Source organism: Thamnophis sirtalis, unplaced genomic scaffold (assembly GCF_051295495.1).
Source record: "Thamnophis sirtalis isolate CommonGarterSnake01/CBP01778 unplaced genomic scaffold, rThaSir2_p1.2 scaffold_3, whole genome shotgun sequence".
Lineage (NCBI taxonomy): Eukaryota > Metazoa > Chordata > Lepidosauria > Squamata > Natricidae > Thamnophis > Thamnophis sirtalis.
Genome location: NW_028261383.1, coordinates 12,778,454 through 12,797,355, shown reverse-complemented (window position 1 = coordinate 12,797,355; position 18,902 = coordinate 12,778,454). Strand labels below are relative to the sequence as shown.

At 47.0% G+C, this 18,902-nt stretch overlaps 1 protein-coding gene across 1 annotated transcript; it reads left to right on the top strand.

The window, feature by feature from the left end:
* Positions 1–996: 996 nt before the first annotated feature.
* PSMB9 (proteasome 20S subunit beta 9) lies at positions 997–18,079 on the top strand. The gene is made up of 6 exons (XM_087711337.1): positions 997–1,088; positions 6,117–6,184; positions 6,944–7,075; positions 12,038–12,164; positions 14,175–14,316; positions 17,885–18,079. The coding sequence occupies exons 1-6, from the start codon at positions 1,053–1,055 to the stop codon at positions 18,010–18,012; spliced, it is 633 nt and encodes a 210-aa protein (XP_087567463.1). The 5' UTR covers positions 997–1,052; the 3' UTR covers positions 18,013–18,079.
* The last annotated feature ends 823 nt before the right edge of the window (positions 18,080–18,902 follow it).

Sequence of the window (18,902 nt, the reverse complement as noted above, 5' to 3'; positions counted from 1 at the left end):
CAAACACCCCCCCATCCACCCACCAAAAATTCCCCACCTCTAAACCACCCAAGCATCCTCACGACAGACCAAGTAATGCTGTCCAACATGGTGGCCCTTTAGTTCATTGTTGAGTGCAACTATAGCTCTGGGATAAAAGCTATTCAGAAGACATGTGGTCCGAATTTGAATTGTTCTGTAGAGGGTGGTTGAAGCACAAATTGTATAGCTAAAAGTCTGTAGAGATTCTGAGTCATCCAGGTCTCGGTTGTCCCCAAAAAATGCTTTTTCAAGAGGCAACTGGACTTTCTTGGGTTTTTTTTTCTTCTGAAGACGTTTCGCTTCTCATCCGAGAAGCTTCTTCAGCTCTGACGGGACAGTGAGGAATGGAAGGATTGATATTCCTATTTCCTATACAGCTATAGCTGTACAATTTGGGATGAATGGTGTGGGAGTAGGAATGGATTTCCAGAGGGGAAAAATTGCAGACTACAGGAACTCAGGTGACCCCGAGGACACAAGTAAACCTCCAATTTCTTAAAGAACCCTCTGAAAGGATGCAAACCACCAGCTGTCTGTAGGGAATATAAACCCTTCAATCCCCCACCGTCCTGTCAGAGCTGAAGAAGCTTCTCGGATGAGAAGTGAAACGTCTTCAAAAGAAGAAAAAAAAGTCCAGTTGCCTTTGGGACAAAAGCAGTAGTGTTTCCTAGTGGTTGGAAAGCTCTGCTTCTTTCTAAAGGCTGTCTTGGCAGGGAATCAGCCTCGATCCCCGGATCAAATTTTAACATCCCCCCTCCCCGCCTCAAAAGCGGATTCCCGCGCGTGGGGAAGCCGCGTGGGGAAGCGACGCCGAGCCCCCTTTCCCTCCACCCACTTCCTTCGGCTAAACAGGCTGGGGAAAGAATAGTGGCCCTGAGCCCACGGTGGCGGCGCTTCTCCCGGGGCTGATTGACAGCTCGGGGCGCCCCCTGGTGTCCGCGGGAGGGCGCTGCGCGCGTGGAATCTCTTGCTATCACTTTCGATCTCGACTCCGAGATTTCCGCAAAAGCGCTTCGTGAGAAGGGGCCGCTATGGACCATCGCGGGGTAACGAAGATCAGCACCGGGGTGAGTGGCTCTGAAAGGGACGGGGGTGCAGATCAAGGGACACACCCCCCCCACGCCCAAACGTTGCCACGCGAGCGGAGGAGGATGGGGCGTGGGAGAGGACGGGGTTTCTCTCGCCAAACGCGGAAGTGGTGCCGGGGAGACGTTTGAATTCAAGAAGAGTGGAAGCGCTATGTTTCTACTTGCAAGGCGGAATCTAGACGGAAAGCGAACCTCGATGGCCCACCGGTCACACTTACGTCCATTTTTGGTGCAATTGTTACAGCAACACATCGGTGGGCATGTTAAGAAAAGCTAAGCGGGGATGGGAGACAACCAGGAGATCCTTGGGATAGACTGAGGCATTGGAGAAAAAACAACAACGAGTTTCATTCATTTGCCACCAAAAAGAGAACTAACTTACACCCACTTTTGTGCAATTGTTACAGCGAAGCCTCTGTGGGCATCTTTAAAAAAGCTAAGCGGGCATGGGAGACCACGAGGAAATCCTCCCGGCTAGTTTATTGGGGGGGAAAGTGGGGGAGTTTCATTCATTTGCTCCCCCAAAGAGAACTGGCGTGTCTGGGAAGTCAGAAGGAGACTCCATTTGCTGACTTATCAAGGGGAAACTGAGGCTGGGAGATGGGCAGTCCACATCTGGAGTAAAGGAGCCCATCTCCCTTACTTAAGATGCTCACCCAGTTTACACCTAGCACCGCCTGGGCGGAACTGAATCTGCCCCTCCAGGAGGAACACTCAAATTGAGAAACATCGTATCTGAACACATTTGAGTGCTTTAAGTGTGTTAACTGTCAATTATGCAAATAAGACAATACAGATAATCCTCGACTTACAACCTTTCATTTAGTGACTTTCCAAAGTTACAACGGTGCTGATAAAAGTGACTTATAATCAGTTTTCACACTTAATGACCATGGTCGTATCTTCGGTCACATGATCAAAATTCAGATGCCTGGCAACTGCCTCCTCTTTGGGACGGTTGCAGCATCCCGGAGGCCATGCAATTCCCTTTTGCGACCATCTGACGAGCAAAGTCAATGGGGAAGCCGGATTCACTTAACAACCGTGTGACTGATTTAACGGCCGCAGTGAGTCACTTCACAACCCTGGCAAGGGAGGTGGTAAAAGGGAGCAAAACGCACTTAATGAATGTTTCGCTTGGCCGCAGAAATGTGGGGGCTGGATGGTGGTCGTAAGTCGAGGACTACCTGTATTGAAATTTGGATGAGATCCGCTGGATAGTGAGCAGGCTCCCAATATTTGATATCCTTGATGGGAGGGACCCTTCTGGCTGTGCACGTGGGATTGTGTGTGAATAATTTGTTTTCCTGTGCGATCCCCATAAGTAGCTTGCCGTCAGATATTGTGAGTGCTTCATCACTGGAGGTTTTTAAAAAAAGACTGGACCAGTGGTGGGATTCAATTTTTTTTACTACCAGTTCTGTGGGCGTGGCTTGGTGGGAGTGGCAGGGAAAGGATACTGCAAAATCTCCATTCCCGCCTGATTAACTGGGATTTGGGGGGCAGAGAATAGATGGGGGTGGGGCCAGCCAGAGGTGGTATTTCCTGGTTCTCTGAACTACTCAAAATTTCTACTACCGCTTCTCCAGAACTGGTCAGAACCTGCTGAATGCCATCTCTGGACTGGACTATCACTTGTTGGAAATGGTGTGGGGCAGGGGTGTCAAACTCTGTTTCATTGAGGGCCGCATCAGAGTTGTGTTTGACTTCAGGGGGCATGGCCAGCTTGACTTCACTCAAGCTGTGGTGCCCTGTGGTGGCCTGAGCCCTCTGCCAGCAAAAATGGCTCCTGAGCTCCATTTTCAGCCACAATGGCCTAAAACAAAAACAGAGTTGGAAGGGACCTTGGAGGAAAACCCTCAACAAGAGCTTCATGCTGAGCCAGAAGCAGGAGAGGACCCCCAAAGGAATTGGGAGATGGGGTGGGGAGTCTTAGATCCACTGTTTTCAAAGCTGCAGCTTCCCCATCTATCTATCTATCTATCTATCTATCTATCTATCTATCTATCTATCTATCTATCTATCTATCTATCTATCAGAATAGAGCTGGAAGGGACCTTGGAGGTCATCTAGTCCAACCCCCTGCTCACACAAGAGACCTGTACTAGGGATTTGAACCACTGAACTGCCGACCTTTCTATTCGACAAGCTCAGTGTCTTAGCCACTGAGCCACTCTTGCAGCCCTCTAGGAGCTCTGTTTTTGCTAGCAGAGGCAGTGCGGGACGGTCCTTCGTTGTTTTGCTGCGGCCCCAAAGGCCAGATCTGAGCACCTCACTGGCCGGATCCAGCCTGTGGGCCTTGAGTTTGACACCCCTGTGTGAGCAGGGGGTTCGACTAGAAGACCTCCAAGGTCCCTTCCAGCTCTATTCTGACTGATTGGTTGATAGGTGGGGAAGATGCAGCTTTGAATACAGTGGATCTAAGAGCCCCCCCATCTCCCAATTCATTTGGGGGGGTGTCCTCTCCTGCTTCTGGCTCAGCATGAAACTCTGTTTGGGGTTTTTCCTTCCACAAAAGCCTGGAAAATGGAGCAGGGGAGATAGTGGGAGAGGGGAGGAAGGACCAACAAGAAATGGAAGTACCGTATTTTTCGGACTATAAGACGCACCAGTGTATAAGACGCACCAAGATTTTGAAGCGGTAAGTAACAAAAAACAAGTGTTCTACTTCCCTCAGCCCCCAGCAGCACTCTGCAGGCTTCAGCAGAGCTGGAGCAAGGCACAAACTCCCCTATTTTTGCCTTCCCCCAGCCCTGCTGAAGCCTGCAGAGTAATGGTGGGGGCTGAGGGGAGGTAAAAAAAGCCTTCATTTTTGTGAAAAACTGCTCGTTTTTCACAAAAATGGGGTGCGAGGACAGTGCTTCGGGAGGGCAAAAATAGCTGTATACGGTGTATAAGATGCACCAACATTTCCACACTCTTTTAGGGGGGGGAGGTGCATCTTATACTCCGAAAAATACAGTAATTCTCCTGTCACTCAAATGGTCTGCCATGGTTATCCTAAGCTGCCTTGTAAGTACAGGTTGCCCTTTACTTAACAATCATTTGTTTAGTGACCGTTTGAAATTACAACGGCGCCTAAATAAAATGACTTATGACCATTTTCCACATGGCCGTTGCAGCACTCCCCACGGTCGCATGATCAAAATCCAGACGCTTGGCAACCGGCCCCTATTTATGACGGTTGCAATATCCTGGTGGCATGGGATCACCTTTTTCTGACCAAAGTCGAGGAAGCAGCCGGCTTCACTTAACAACCCGCGTTGATAACATCACAACTGCCATGAGTCCCTGAACAACTCTGGCAAGAAAGGTCGTAAAAAGTGAGGGGGAACCTCAACCCACTGTCTCACTTAGCGGCAGAAACTTTGGCCTCCGTTGCGGTCATAAGTCGAGGACTATCTGTACTGCTTGGTTTTTCTCTGCAAACCGCTTCAGTGGGTGGATATGTTGGCCGTAAGGAAGCAGGTGTTCTCTTATCCAGCTACAAAGTTGCTGATACAGTTGATCTTTGAACCTTCCACCCACCTGGGATGGGAAAGGTGCGTCCTTCTGTGTACGCTGTAAAACTCTGTGTAAAGTCACAACCGGCCCGGAGAGACTTTTGCTATGCTGTAGGCCAGCCTTGGCATGTTGAATGGACTCGGGCCTCCCTGCCTGCTCAAATTCCCCTGCACAGCTTCAGAAGGAGTCATGTTCCGTGCTTGGCCTTCTGCAGCTGCCAGAAAAGCCAACACAGTTCTAGGCTGCATAAACAGAGGGATAGACTCAAGATCACGAGAAGTGTTAATACCACTTTATAATGCCTTGGTAAGGCCACACTTGGAATACTGCATTCAGTTTTGGTCGCCACAATCTAAAAACGATATGGAGACTCTGGAAAGAGTGCAGAGAAGAGCAACAAAGATGATTAGGGGACTGGAGGCTAAAACATATAAGGAACAGTGGCTAGAAATGGATATTCTAGAATCTAGTTTGATGAAAAGAAGGACTAGGGGTGCAGGGGTGGGTTTCAACTGGTTCGCGGCGGTCCCTGCGAACCGGTTGGTTGGTGAACCCGGAAGTAAGTAACTTCCGGGAACGGCGAAGGGCCCACCCGCCCGCCCGCGCTCCTTACCCGGTTTTGATGAGTTCTGCGCTTCCACACATGCGCAGGACGCATACAGCACCTGCGCAATCCTCCAGCAGCTGGAGCATCGCACAGACGCTAGTACGCATGCGTGCGCTGCGCACATGCACGAGGACTCCGCCGGCCCCGTTCCAACCGAACCGGTTGGAACGGGGCGAGAAACCCGCCCCTGTAGGGGTAATATGATCCGGTAGAAGTGTTCCAATATCTCAGGGGTTGTCATGAAAAAGAGGGAGTCAAGCTATTCTCCAAAGCACCAGAGGGCAGGACAAGAAGCAATGGGTGGAAATTAAACAAGGAGAGAAGCAACTTAGAACTAAGGAGAAATTTCCCGACAGTTAGAACAATTAATCAATTGTTAATCAATTAACAATTAATTAAAAACAACTTGCCTCCAGAGGTTGTGAATGCTCCAACACTGGAAGTTTTTAAGATGTTGGATGGATAACCATTTGTCTGAAGTGGTGTAAAGTTTCCTGCCTGAGTAGGAGGTTGGACTAGAAGACCTCCACAGTCCCTTCCAACTCTGTTATTCTAACAGATCCGATTGGATAGAAAGGCAGGAGAAGCAGTTTTGCCAAAACGCTGAGATTCCCTGCCAAGATTTTAGCTTGGTTTTATTTTCAGGCGGCTGGCAACTACACAGAACCCACTGGCAGCCCCACAGATCTTTCAGTGGGGTTTTCAATTGATGAAACTAAACTTTCTTTTACGATGTTGTAATCCCCTAATTCGGGTTAGAGTCGTGGCGACTGGATGGAGCTGAGCATTTGCTGGTCGGATGCCCTCCCTGACACCACACGGAGTTCACAGCAGCAGTGGTGCTGTTATTTCTCCTCTGCTCTACAAATAACGCTTTTTCCTCTTCTCCTCTACAGACCACCATCATGGCTGTGGAGTTTGATGGCGGGGTCGTCCTGGGCTCTGACTCCCGAGTTTCTGCAGGGTAAGAGCTGAAGGAACATGTGTATCTTTTTCCTACCTGTTCTGTGGGCGTGGCTTGGTAGGTGGTCATGTGACTGGGTGGGCATGGCTATGTAGTCATGTGACGGGGTCAAAAGACAGAAACTCACTTTAACAATGTCCTGCTGGAGCAGGGGGTTGGAATAGATGACCTCCAGGTCCCTTCCAGCCCTGGATTGCTGTGCTCTTTCAAGGTATCTTCTGAAGCTGCATCTAGCGCCAGATTTGTGGTCCTTCCTCCCTCTCCTTCGTCCGTCCCTCCTTCCTTCCTTCCTTCCTTCCTTCCTTCCTTTCTTCCTTTCTTTCTCAGCACTCCCCCAACGATTATCACTAAGTGTTTTTTTTCTTATGATTTATGATGAACGTACTTTGATGATTATGATCATGATTTATCATTTGTTGCTTCTATGTACACTTCAGCTTATGCACTGGAGACAAATTCCTTGTGTCTATTATATTCTATTTTATATTCTATTTATATTCTATTCTTAATTCTATCCTATTCTATTCTTTATTCCATTCTATTCTATTCTTAATTCTATTCTATTCTTAATTCTATTCTATTCTTAATTCTATTCTATTCTTAATTCTATTCTATTCTTAATTCTATTCTATTCTTAATTCTATTCTATTCTTAATTCTATTCTATTCTTAATTCTATTCCATTCTACTATATTCTATATTCTATTCTAATTCTAATTCTATTCTGATTGCTTTCAACGTCTTGCCTTCCTCTTTCCAGGGACTCGGTGGTCAACTGCTTCTATAACAAGCTGGCGCCCCTGCACGACCGGATTTACTGCGCCCTCTCTGGCTCTGCGGCTGCTGCGGAGGCCATGGCTGACCTGATCAATTACCAGCTGGAGCTCCACAGGTGAGGAAGTCTAAGGAGCTGCTCACGGGAGCCCACCGGGGTCCTCCCCTTCCACGGAAGCCCAACCCCAGAGTGGTCTCCAGCTCTGCCCGTCTTCTGGCCCCGGAAAGGAAAGCACACCCAAGGGGCACCAACTGTCAGGGTTTCAGATCTGAGGAGGAGGAAGAGAGATCAGCAGGGCACAATGTGGGATCTAGACAGAGTAGGCCTGAGCAGGCACTCCTGATCAGTGGTGATCAGGGATGAACAGGAGAGAGAAGGGTGGAAATTAGCCACCAAGGCAGTCACCGGACCATACGTTCCTCATCTTCAGGTGGTGAGGTCTCTAGGGGTGGGGTCAAAAAAGTCAAGATGGTGGCCCGAAACCTCTCATTAAAGCTTTGAACTTCCCGATGTACATAAAACAGATCGGGCTTTCGATCACAAGGTGGTGTTGGCCATTTGGGCTTTTTTGACCTCTTCTCTGTGCCTCTTAGTCCTCCGTCTTCTGCGGACACAAATGTCTCCTCCCCAACCCCCCCCAGGGGATCTTTGTGAGTTTTATGTCTCTTCAGAGACTCCTATTCTACCCTGAAGCAAATAGCTTTTGAGGTTTGTGTATGCGTGTGTGTGTGTGTGTTACATTTTAAAATGCTCCAAATCACAAGAGGCAACAATATTTCCACCCCTGAACTTTGTGAGATTTTGGTGTAAAAAAAAAAGCAGTCTCTCTGCTCATCTTCTGTCAAAAGCCAAGTTTCATGTCAGAAAAGTGAAAGGGAATTTAGAATTAGAATATTTAGAATTATTAGAATTAGAATTAGAATTCTTTATTGGCCAATCTTGATTGTACACATAAGGAATTTGTCTCCGGTGCAGAAGCTCTCAGGCAGAGGTGGGTTCCTACCAGTTCGCATCTATTCGGTAGAACCGGTTCATCAAATCTACCGAACCGGTTAGAAGAGGTTCCACCAGTGGACCCGGAAAGCAGGCCACACCTACAGAAGAGGTTGCAAATTTTTTTGAAACCCACCACTGTCACACACACACACAGAGAGACAGACAGACAGACTGACAGAGAGAGAGAAAGAGAAAGAAAGGAAGAAATAAATAAATAAATAAATAAAAGAAAAAAGAAAGAGAGAGAGAGAGAGATGAAAGAAAAAAAAGAAAAAAGGGACAGAGAGACAAAAGGAAGGAGAGAGAGAGAGAGAGAGAGAGAGAGAGAGAGAGAGAGAGAGAGAAGAACACATGGCCGGCAAGCCACTCCCACCAGGTCACATGGCCGGCAAGCCACTCCCACAAAGGAGGCCACACCCACAGAGTAGGTTCCAAAATGTTTTGAAACCCACCACTGCTCTCAGGGTACATACAAGGCAACAAGTGTTAAATCATGACAATAATCATAAGATACAATAATCATAAATCGTAAGATACAACCCTCAGTGATAGTCATAGGATACTAAATAAGCAATCGACACAAATCATACTAGGAGCCTAATTAAAACACTCAATATAAATCATAAGATACAAGCAACATAGTCATGATAAGAAAATAGGTAATAGGAAAGATGAGAAGGATAATAGCAAGGCAGCCCTAATAGGTAGTTTGACAGTGTTGTGGGAATTAGCTGTTTAACAGAGCAATGGCATAGAGGAAAAAAAATGTCCTTGTGTCTAGTTGTTTTGGCAATGCCCTATAACAGGGGTGTCAAACTCAAAGGCCTTAAATCCGGCTTCGGGGCCAGCCGGGGAATATCAAACGACCAGCTCGCGGTGCCTCTGCCACCGAAAACGGGCTGAAAACAGGCCAACACGTAACCCATTTTAGGCCTCCATGGCCTCCAGCAGCACTTAAAACAGGCTGTGCAGGGGCCTCGGGAGGCCCGTTTTCGGTTGGCAGAGTGCTGCAGGAGGCCGTGGAAGGCGAAATCGAGGCATGGGGTGTGCCCCACCATGCCCCTCTTTTAGCCAATAAAGAGCTATAGGAGGCATCCCAACGTGTTTCCCTGCCCTCCCGCTCTCTCCCATCCTGCCTGCTGGCCCGTGAAGAACCACAATAGTGATCCAACCCTGGAAGAAATCCTAGTTTAACACTCCTGCCCTGTTGCATCGTCTGGAGGGAAGAAGTTGCAACAGTTTATGTCCAGGATGCGAGGGGTCTGTAGATATTTGCACAGCCCTCTTTTTGACTTGTGCAGAATACGGGTCCTCAACGGAAGGCAGTAATTATTTTTCCTGCAGTTCTAATTATCCATTGGAGTTCTGTGTCTGTCTTGTCTGGTTGCAGAGCCAAACCAGACAGTTATAGAGGTGCAGATGACAGACTCAATAATTCCTCTGTAGAACAGAATCAGCCTCTCCTTGGACAGTTTGAGCTTTCTGAATTGGAGCAGGAAGAACATTCTTTGTTATGCTTTTTTTGATGACATTTGTGATGTTAGATGCCCATTTTAAATGTTTTTTTTCCCTGGGCCTCTGGGAACAAGAAATCCTCCTTTCTTTCCTGTTAAACAAGGAAAAAAGATGACTGAAGCAATCCCCTTATGATTAAACCCAATATAATTCATTTATTCATTCATTGGTGTCTCTGGAAGAATCAAATCTTTCAGCTCCACTCTGTCCTTGGTGGGAATTTTTTCTACCGATGCAGCATCGCCCCCTGGGGGCCATTATAAAAATGGTGCTTCTTTTTTGTCACTTGATTTCCCAGAAAAGGCAGCCGCCAAAGCACAGATCTTATTGGCTCCAGTCAGGGGATCAAGCGCTCCCTGCCGCAAGGAGTTGGAAAGTACCGACAGCCGAAGCCAGGAACCCTGTTGCTATCTTGGGTTTTGCCCGCAGTCCTTTCCTTCCTAAACTCTGCTTTCTTATTTTCCAATTGACGTTTGCAAGGCAGTGCTATGCGCTCCTGAGTTCAGGGGGATTTTTTCCCTCCAAGTGCGTGGGAGAACAATTACAGACTGAAAGGTGCCAATCATTTTGTTTTCATGGAGGGAAGCATAAACAGACTTGCTCCATCTTATTTATTTTTATTTATTTAGTTTGTCAAACATGTACGAGATAACAGGTATAAGTATAAACATGGACATGAACACAGGAAATGAGTACAAATAAGTGGGGACAGTAGGCACGCTGGTGCGCTTATGCACGCCCCCTTTACGGATCTCTTGGGAATGGAGTGAGGTCCACGGTAGACAGTTTAAGGTTAAAATTATGGGGGTTTGAGGATGTAACAACAGACTCAGGTAGAGGATAACCGTGGCACGACAAAACCACGCTCGACTAAAGCGCGCCCGATTAAACCGCATCGCTGAAGTCATCAACAGGGCGACAACAGCGAGCGCGGAGAAAGAAGGGCGCTTTAAATAGTGCTTTGAAAGCAAGCCGATTCAAGTTAAGGTAAGGGTTAGGTTTAGGGTTAGGGTTAGGGTTAGGTTAAGGGTTAGGATTAGGATTAGGTTTAGCGTTAGGTTAAGGGTTAGGATTAGGGTTAGCATTAGGTTAAGGGTTAGGTTTAGGGTTAGGTTAAGGGTTAGGTTTAGGGTTAGGTTTAGGATTAGGTTTAGGGGGGTTAGGTTTAGGGGTTATTTTTAGGTTTAGCATTTACAGCGTGCTTTTTTCTCTGCTCTGTTGTCGCGCTGTGATGACGTCAGCTACGCAGTTTCGTCGAGCGCCCTTTAGTCGAACACGGTTTTGTGGTGGAACCGAGGATTCCAGGCATTGACCACTCTGTTGCTGGTCAACAATCGGGTTGGGAGCGGTTAACCTTGAGTTTCTATCTATTGTTTGCCCATGTATTATTACGGTTGAAGTAGTCATTGGCAGATAGGACGTTGCAGCAAACAACTTTGTGTAGTACCATCAGGTCAGACCGTAGGCGGCATAGTTCTAGCCCAAAATTTCGAGCCTGGTGGCATAAAGGATTCTATTGTGAGCAGAGGAGCAGAGGACTCTTCTCGTGAAATAACTCTGGACCTGCTCGATTGTATTAATGTCCAATATACGGAGTGGATTCCAGGCAGACGAGCTGTATTCAAGGATTGGTCTGGCAAAGGTTTTGTGTGCCGTAGTTAGCAGTACAATGTTACCGGAGAAGACGTCCCGCAAAATAAGGTTAACAACTCTTAATGCCTTTTTGGCAATGCTGTTGCAGTGAGCACTGGGGCTTAGATCGTTTGAAGTGAGTACTCCTAGGCCCCTGACAGAGTGATCACAGTATTCACAGTTATGATTATACCCACTTTATAGATGGGGAAAACAGAGAACCTAAGCCTTCCCCCTCCATTCTTTCCTCACCCTTCTTCGCCATGGTTTCTTAAACTTCTTAAACACAGTTAAAATCCCATCTCTCACACGTCCCATTTATTTTTACTAATCCAGAAAAGCTTTTAAAAAGTGTTTGCATTTGAATGCTCGATAACTGGTTCGTATTTAGGACGGTTGCAGTGTCCTGGGGTCGTGCAATTCCCTTTTCGAGACTTCCAACAAGCCGAGTCGACGGGGAAGTCAGATTCACTTAACAACCGTGTTACTAATTTAACATCTGCAGTGATTCACTTAACCAATGTGGTGAGAAAAGTCGTAAAATGGGGCAAAACCCACTCAACAAACTTCTCACTTAGCAACATAAATGGCTAAATGGTGGTGGTAAATCGGGGACTACTTGAAAATATTTTTAATCTGGGTTACCTGGTAGGGGCTTTAGCATGGGATGCAAACCCAGCCTCTTTGTTGGTATAGGAAAAAGCTCAGAAAATGGATTAACTCAACACCCAGGTTAAAAGCGTTCTGTAAATGACTCCTGAGAATCCCTTGATAAAATGTCCCAGAAACCGGAGTTGTAGCTTTCACACAAGTGACCGGTGAGGCTCAAGGTCTTCAGGAGATCCACTTTGGACCTGCCCTCCCAAACTGCAAACAGAGAGAGAGAGAAATGGAGGCACAACTGAGCATGCTCAGCCTCTTCCCTTCTCCCCACAGCCTGGAGACAGAGAAGTCCCCACGGGTCCTGGCCGCAGCCACGTTGGTGAAAGCCCTCAGCTACAAACACCCGGAGCTCTCGGCCCACCTGCTGGTGGCTGGATGGGACCCCCAAAATGGTGGGCAGGTAGGTATACCGGGGAACTTTTGAGAAGGGGCTGCTCAGAGGGCAACTATAGATCGATCAGAATAGAGCTGGAAGAGACCTTGGAGGTCTTCTAGTCCAACCCCCTGCTCAAGCAGGAGTCTCTATAGCAGTGATGGCTAATCTTTTTCCCATCGTGTGTCAAAAGTGGGGGGAACACAGGGGGGTCATTCGCGGGCGTGCCCACACCCATAATTCCATAATTTCTAGGAGCCTGGGGAAGGCGAAAAGGCTTCCCTGAAGCCTCCGGAGGGCGAAAAACAGCCCAACACGCAAACCCAAAGTCCATTCCCAAAGTTCCAGTTTGCATGTTGGGTTGTTTTTCACCCTCCGGAGGCTGAAGGCCTAAGTCAGCCAGGCAGCATCCATATGCACACTGGAGCTGACAGGGCAATGCCCTAACAAATGGCCTAACAAATGGCTCTATGTGCCACCTGTGGCATGCATGGCATAGGTTCGCCATCACGGCTCTATACCATTTCAAACAAGTGGCTTTTCAGTCTACTTAAAAACCTCCAGTGATGAAGCACCCACAACTTCCGAAGGCAAAGCTGTTCCACTGGTTAATGGTCTTCACTGTTAGGAAGTTTCTCCTTAATTCCAAATTGCTTCTCCCCTTGATCAGTTTCCATCTGATGTTTCTGGTCCTGCCTTCTGGTGCTTTGGAAAACAAGTTGGCCCCCTCTTCTTTATGGCAGCTTGTCAAATGTGAAACACTGCTATCATATCACCACTCATCCTTCATTCACTAGACTAGACATACCCAATTCCTGCAACCATTCTTTGTATGTTTCAGCCTCCAGTCCCTTAATAATCTTTGCTGCGATTTAATGCACTTTTTCCAGGGTCTCTACATCTTTTTTTATAATTTAGTGATCAAAACAGGATGCAGCCTTCTATCAGGCCCAACTGATAATCTATTAAGACCCCTAGTTACTTCTCTCACACAAGCCCTGTCAGCGTCACTTCATTCAGTAATTAGGAAAGAAAACCACTGGACTCCATTTGATTTGAAATCAAGTGTACTTTTACTAATTACAAATGAACAGTTGCAAAGCTAAGCTGAGTCTGGTTAATTAGGCACGAAAGCAAATAATATAATGTATAATTCATTCCCCTCCCTTTGGCATCCCTGTGCACAGTCCAATCATATTTCCCCCAAATGTCAGGTGTGAGATAACTTCGAAAGGCATTGCCAGGATGAAATGCCAGACCGTTGGCCTTGGCGGGAAACACCCCTCCTCCACATGGACAGTAAAGTGGTCAGTTCAGCGTCTAGAAGCTTCCTCCAGCACATCAATGATTCCCCTCCCAAATACCATGTCCCCCCCCCTCCCCGTTTCAATGGCAGCCGAAGCAGCAGCAAAGCAGAGGCTGACAAGCCCATTTAGCCCAAGTATTTTCTTTCTTCTGTTCAGTCGTGTCCATTTCCTGGGCAAGTCCCTGCAGTTTTCTTGGCAAGATTTTTCAGAAGTGGTTTGCCATTGTTTCCTTCCTTCAGACCCTCCCTCCCTCTCATTATAATCTCCTTCCTTCCTTCCCTCTTCCTTGCCCTTTCTTCCTTCCCCTCTTTTTTCCTTCTTTTTTCCTTCCTTGCTCTCTTCTCCTTTTTCCTTCTTTTTCTTTGCCCTTCCTCTTTGCCCTTCTCCTTTCCTGTCTCTTTCTTGGAGGCTCAAATGCAAAAGGGGAAACGTCTATCTCCTTCTCTTTTGTTTTTGGCTCGATTTGCTAGCCCTCTGCCCTCAAAGATACAGCCCCCGATTTTGCTGGCAGGGCGGCCCTGCAGGCCTTGAGTTTGACACCCCTGATACATTTCATTCATGTTGTTCCTGCTCACCAGGAAGTTTTACCCAGCTTCCTAGTAAGGAAAGTCCCGTCCTTTCCCTCCGAAGTAATAATGTGCAGGGTGAAGGTATCCTAACCACCACGAAAGGTGGATGTGCTGACTTTGCGCCACGAGGCAGGATTCATCCCCTCCTTCCTCTCTGACAGGTCTACAGTACGTTGGGAGGAATGTTAAACCGGCAGCCCGTTTCCATTGGAGGGTCAGGAAGCACCTTCATTTACGGCTATGTGGATTCTGCCTACAAACCCGGGATGAATCGGGAGGAATGTCGTCAGTTCACCAAAAACGGTATCTGTGCAGTTGGTTCCATTCTGGATCGGTGACAGGGGTGGGATTGAAAAACGTTAGCAACCAGTTCTCTGCCTGGTTGTTGAGTGGGCGTGGCCATGGGGGTGTGGCTTCCTGCACCATGGCAAGGGGCGTGTTTTCGCCCTTCCCAGGCTGCGGAGGCTTTTCTTGAGGCTCTGGGAGAGTGAAAATGGCCTCCCCTCGGGGCTCCAGAGGCTGAAAATGGACCCGTTTCTGGACTTCTGGTAGGCCCATTTTTTGCCCTCCCCAGGCTCTGGAGGCTTTCTTGGAGCCTCCCCCGGGCTTTGGAGGCTGGAAGCGGACCCGTTTCCAGACTTTCAGTGAGTTCTCCAGTGTCTTGAGGCTTTTCTTGAGTCTCCAGGAGGGCAAAAATGGCCTCCCCTGGGCTCCGGAGACCGGAAATGGGCCTGTTTCTGGACTTCTGATACTTCGGGTAGGCCTGTTTTTCACCCTCCCAAACGGGCCACATGGAGACTCCGGGGAGGGGAGGGGAGGGTCAGCTAGTCCTCTCAACTACCGGTTTGGCAAACCAGCTGAATCCCACCCCTGGTCGGTGAGAATGAGAGGAAACTGCCAGAATCCATTTTTCAACAGCAGGACCAACACTGCTCACAACCTCCAGCATGTATCACAGTTAAAGGCATAGGAAAAAAGAATAACAGAGTTGGAAGGGACCTTAGAGGTCTTCTAGTCCAGCCCCTCTGCTCAAGCAGGAGATCCTGTACCCTTTCAGACAAGTGACTGTTCAGTCTTTTTTTAAAAGCCTCCAGTGATGAAGCACCCACAATTTCTGAAGGGAAGCTGTCCCACTGATCGATTGAGAGATTCACTTTGGTCACCACACTATAAAAAAGATGCTGAGACTCTAGAAATGGTGCAGAGGAGAGAAACCAGGATGATTACGGGATTGGAGACTAAGAGCATATGAAGGAACTAGGCCTGGCTAGTCTAGTGAAGAGAAGGACCAAGGGAGACATGTTAGCAGCCTTCCAATATTTGAGGGGCTGCCACAGAGAGGAGGGGGTCAAGCTATTTTCCAAAGCACCTGAAGGCCAGAACAAGGAAAAACAGATAGAAACTGATCAAGCAGAGCCTAGAAACCTGGAAATCAGGAGGAATTTTCTGACAGTGAGAACAATCAACCCATGGAACAGAAATTGCCTTCGGAAGTCATGGGAGCTTCATCACTGGAAGCTTTCAAGAAGAGACTGGACTGCCCTCTGTCAGAAATAGTATAGGGGCTCCTGCTTGTGTGTGGGGTTGGATTAGATGACCTACAAGATCCCTTCCAAATCTGTTAATCTGATAGATTGTGTGCCATCAAGTCATCAACCACACAGTTTGTTCAAGACAATCCGTCCCTAGCCTAATGCTTCAACCCTTCCCATGAAACACACACCCCATTGCCATCAGTCCATCCTCCTTGCATGAGGCCACCCTCTTTCCTAGACAAAGCTGAATTCCAGCTACTGCCACTTGTTGCGTCTCTCCACCTCCAGGGGGCGCTACTAATCTTTTCCATGGTTGGCAGGGAAATTTCCTGCCTGCTGTCAGCCTCCGTAACTGAATCTACATAGCAACAGATGACGCGAGGACATTCTCTTCAATCATTGGCTGGGTGATCCAATACTTGGCCTTTGCTGTCCTTCCCCCCCCCCCCCTCGGTGCCAAAGCTCACAGTGGAAGAAGTGTCCGTTCAAACTTGGAGGAAGAACTCAGAATTAGAATAGAGCTGGAAGGGACCTTCGGGGTCTTCTAATCCAACCCCCTGCTCAAGCAGGAGATCCTATACCATTTCAAATAGTAAACATCCCAGTCATGTTTAACAGTTCAAGTAAATTTAGTCCAAGATCCATGCACATCTATGTACGGTAGCAGTCCAATCAGGCAAACAGGATCCAAAGTGGCCTCACAGGACAGAAAGCCATTAGGAGCTCTAAGGTGGCCTTCATGAATAACAAAATAACAGAGTTGGAAGGGACCTTGGAGGTCTTCTAGTCCAACCCCCAAGGCAGGAAACTCTTATAAACATTTCAGACAAAGCGTTGTCCAATCTCTTGTTAAAAACTCCACCGTTGGAGCATTCACAACTTCTGCAGGCAAGTCCTTCCATAATCTAATCTGGAGGCAGTGTTCCAATATCTAATGGTTTTCCACAAAGAAGAGTGAGTCAAGCTATTCTCCAAAGCACCTGAAGGCAAAACAAGAAGCAATGGATGGAAACTAATCAAGGAGAAAGGCAACCTAGAACTCTGCATAAACAGAGGGGTAGAATCAAGATCACATAAAGTGTTAATGCCACTCGGGTGAAATCCAGAAGGTTCTGAGAACCGGTAGCGGAAATTTTGAGTAGTTCAGAGAACCGGCAAATGCCACTTCTGATTGGCCCCAGAGTGGGGTGGGAATGGAGATTTTGCAGTATCCTTCCCCTGCCACACCCACCAAGCCACACCATACCCACCAATATGATAGTTAGTTATCAAATATATTGTCAATTAACTGTGCAATAACCAATTAAAAGTGCATCAACTATTTTAATGAAAAAAAATCAGAATACACACTTCTTTTAGTAATATTTTCATTGAAGATTACTGTTAAACAGTTAGGACTAACATAAGCAAAGAAAAATAAAAAGAAACTGCCACCTTTGTCCCCAGGTATAATGAAGATTAACAACTTATAAATCTCTGTTAATGTAAAATCAAGAAACTTCCTCCTATTCCTCACCTCATTCTCTATAAATTCATCTCTTAAACTTCATCTTTAACGTCTAATCTCTATCCACTAAGATTAATCAGCAAAAGCCCATTAAAGGTGCAGAGAAGAGGAACAAAGGTGATTAGGGGACTGGAGGCTAAAACATATGAAGAACAGTTGCAGGAACTGGGTATGTCTAGTTTAATAGAAAGAAGGACTAGGGGAGACATGATAGCAGTCTTCCAATATCTCTGGGGTTGCCACAAAGAAGAGGGAGTCAAACTATTCTCCAAGGCACCTGAGGGTAGAACAAGAAGCAATGGGTGGAAACTAATCAAGCCGAGAAGCAACTTAGAACTGAGGAGAAATTTCCTGACAGTTAAAACAATTAATCAGTGGAACAGCTTGTCTCCAGAAGTTGTGAATGCTCCAACACTGGAAGTCTTTAAGAAGATGTTGGATAGCCATTTGTCTGAAGTGGTGTAGGGTTTCCTGCCTAAGCAGGGGGTTGGACTAGAAGACCTCAAAAGTCCCTTCCAACTATTCTATTCCATCCCATCCCATCCCATCCTTATGCAAGGCCTAAGAACCTTCTGAGAAATGAAACTGATAGGAACTGAGATTGTGGCAGGATTCCAGCATCCTTTTTTGAGAAGAATTGGTTTGTTTTTCAGGTGAAGTCAGACCATGAGGTGGGAGGGCACTTACCTGTTTGGGGAAAAGTCCAGTGCTGGGAAATGCCAAGCTACCTTCTCTTGGATGTGATTGGTGTAGCTCTGACTCATCTCTTTATTTTGGTCCAATCGACTGCCCCCATAGCTGATTTTAACCCTTTTGTTCCCTCCTCCAGCTATTGCCTTGGCGATGGTCCGGGATGGTTCCAGTGGGGGCATCATCTACCTTGTCACCATCACCAAAGACGGCGCCAAGGAAGAAGTGGTTTTAGGAGAGGATATCCCCAAATTTTACGATGAATGAATGTACTTCTCAACCTTCTGCCCCTCTCTCTATTTTTTAAAGTACTGTATTAAAGTTTAAGTGGGAACCATGTGTTCAATTATTGGGTTTTCACGGGTTGACATGTGTAGGAAGTTAGCACCCACCCCTCTCCTAGGAAAATGAAATATTGTAGGAAATATTAAAAAGGGCAGAATATTTCCCCTAAAAGAGAGGCAGAAATTCAGCTCTACTCCCACCTTTGTTAATGGGCCATTAAGGCATGAGCCAGCTCATCTGCAACATATAAGACATGGCCTCCAGGACATAATAGGCAGGGCCTCACCACTGTCATGATGAAAACAAAAACAAAATTAGAAGGAAAAAGGCAGAGGTAGTTGCTGCCAGAGTCACAGTGGATGTCTCTGGTTAGTGCTTAACTGCAGGGGGAGGAGAGAGAATCACAGGCCTCTTTTACTCTAGCTTTATGATTACTTGAGCAGAGTTAAGCAAGGGTTAAAAGGCGAAAAAATCCTTATGCAAAGGAGGCACGTGATTCTCTCGCCTCCTCCTGCAGAGGGCACTTTGTTTAGAGGCTTTTCTTAAGCAGAGTCATCCACGTGGTGACTCTAGCAGCAACTGTCCTAGCCTGGCTAGAGCAGCTCTTGCCTTTTTCTTTTTACATTTTCATCGTGGCAGACAAGAGGAGAGTTGAAATCCTCTGACACAGCTGGAAAAGGTATGTGGGTCGGAGAGAGGAGGGTGGGGGAGGAATTAAAAATTATTTGTAAGTAATTGTAATTTGTTTTATTGTAAGTAATTTGTGTGTGTGTGTGTGTGTTTTACCCGTCTCTGCTGGCGTGTGGGCTGGCACTTTTTTATTTTTTAAAGCCATGCCACCGCGCCTCACCATAGAGCGGGACACGCTGGCT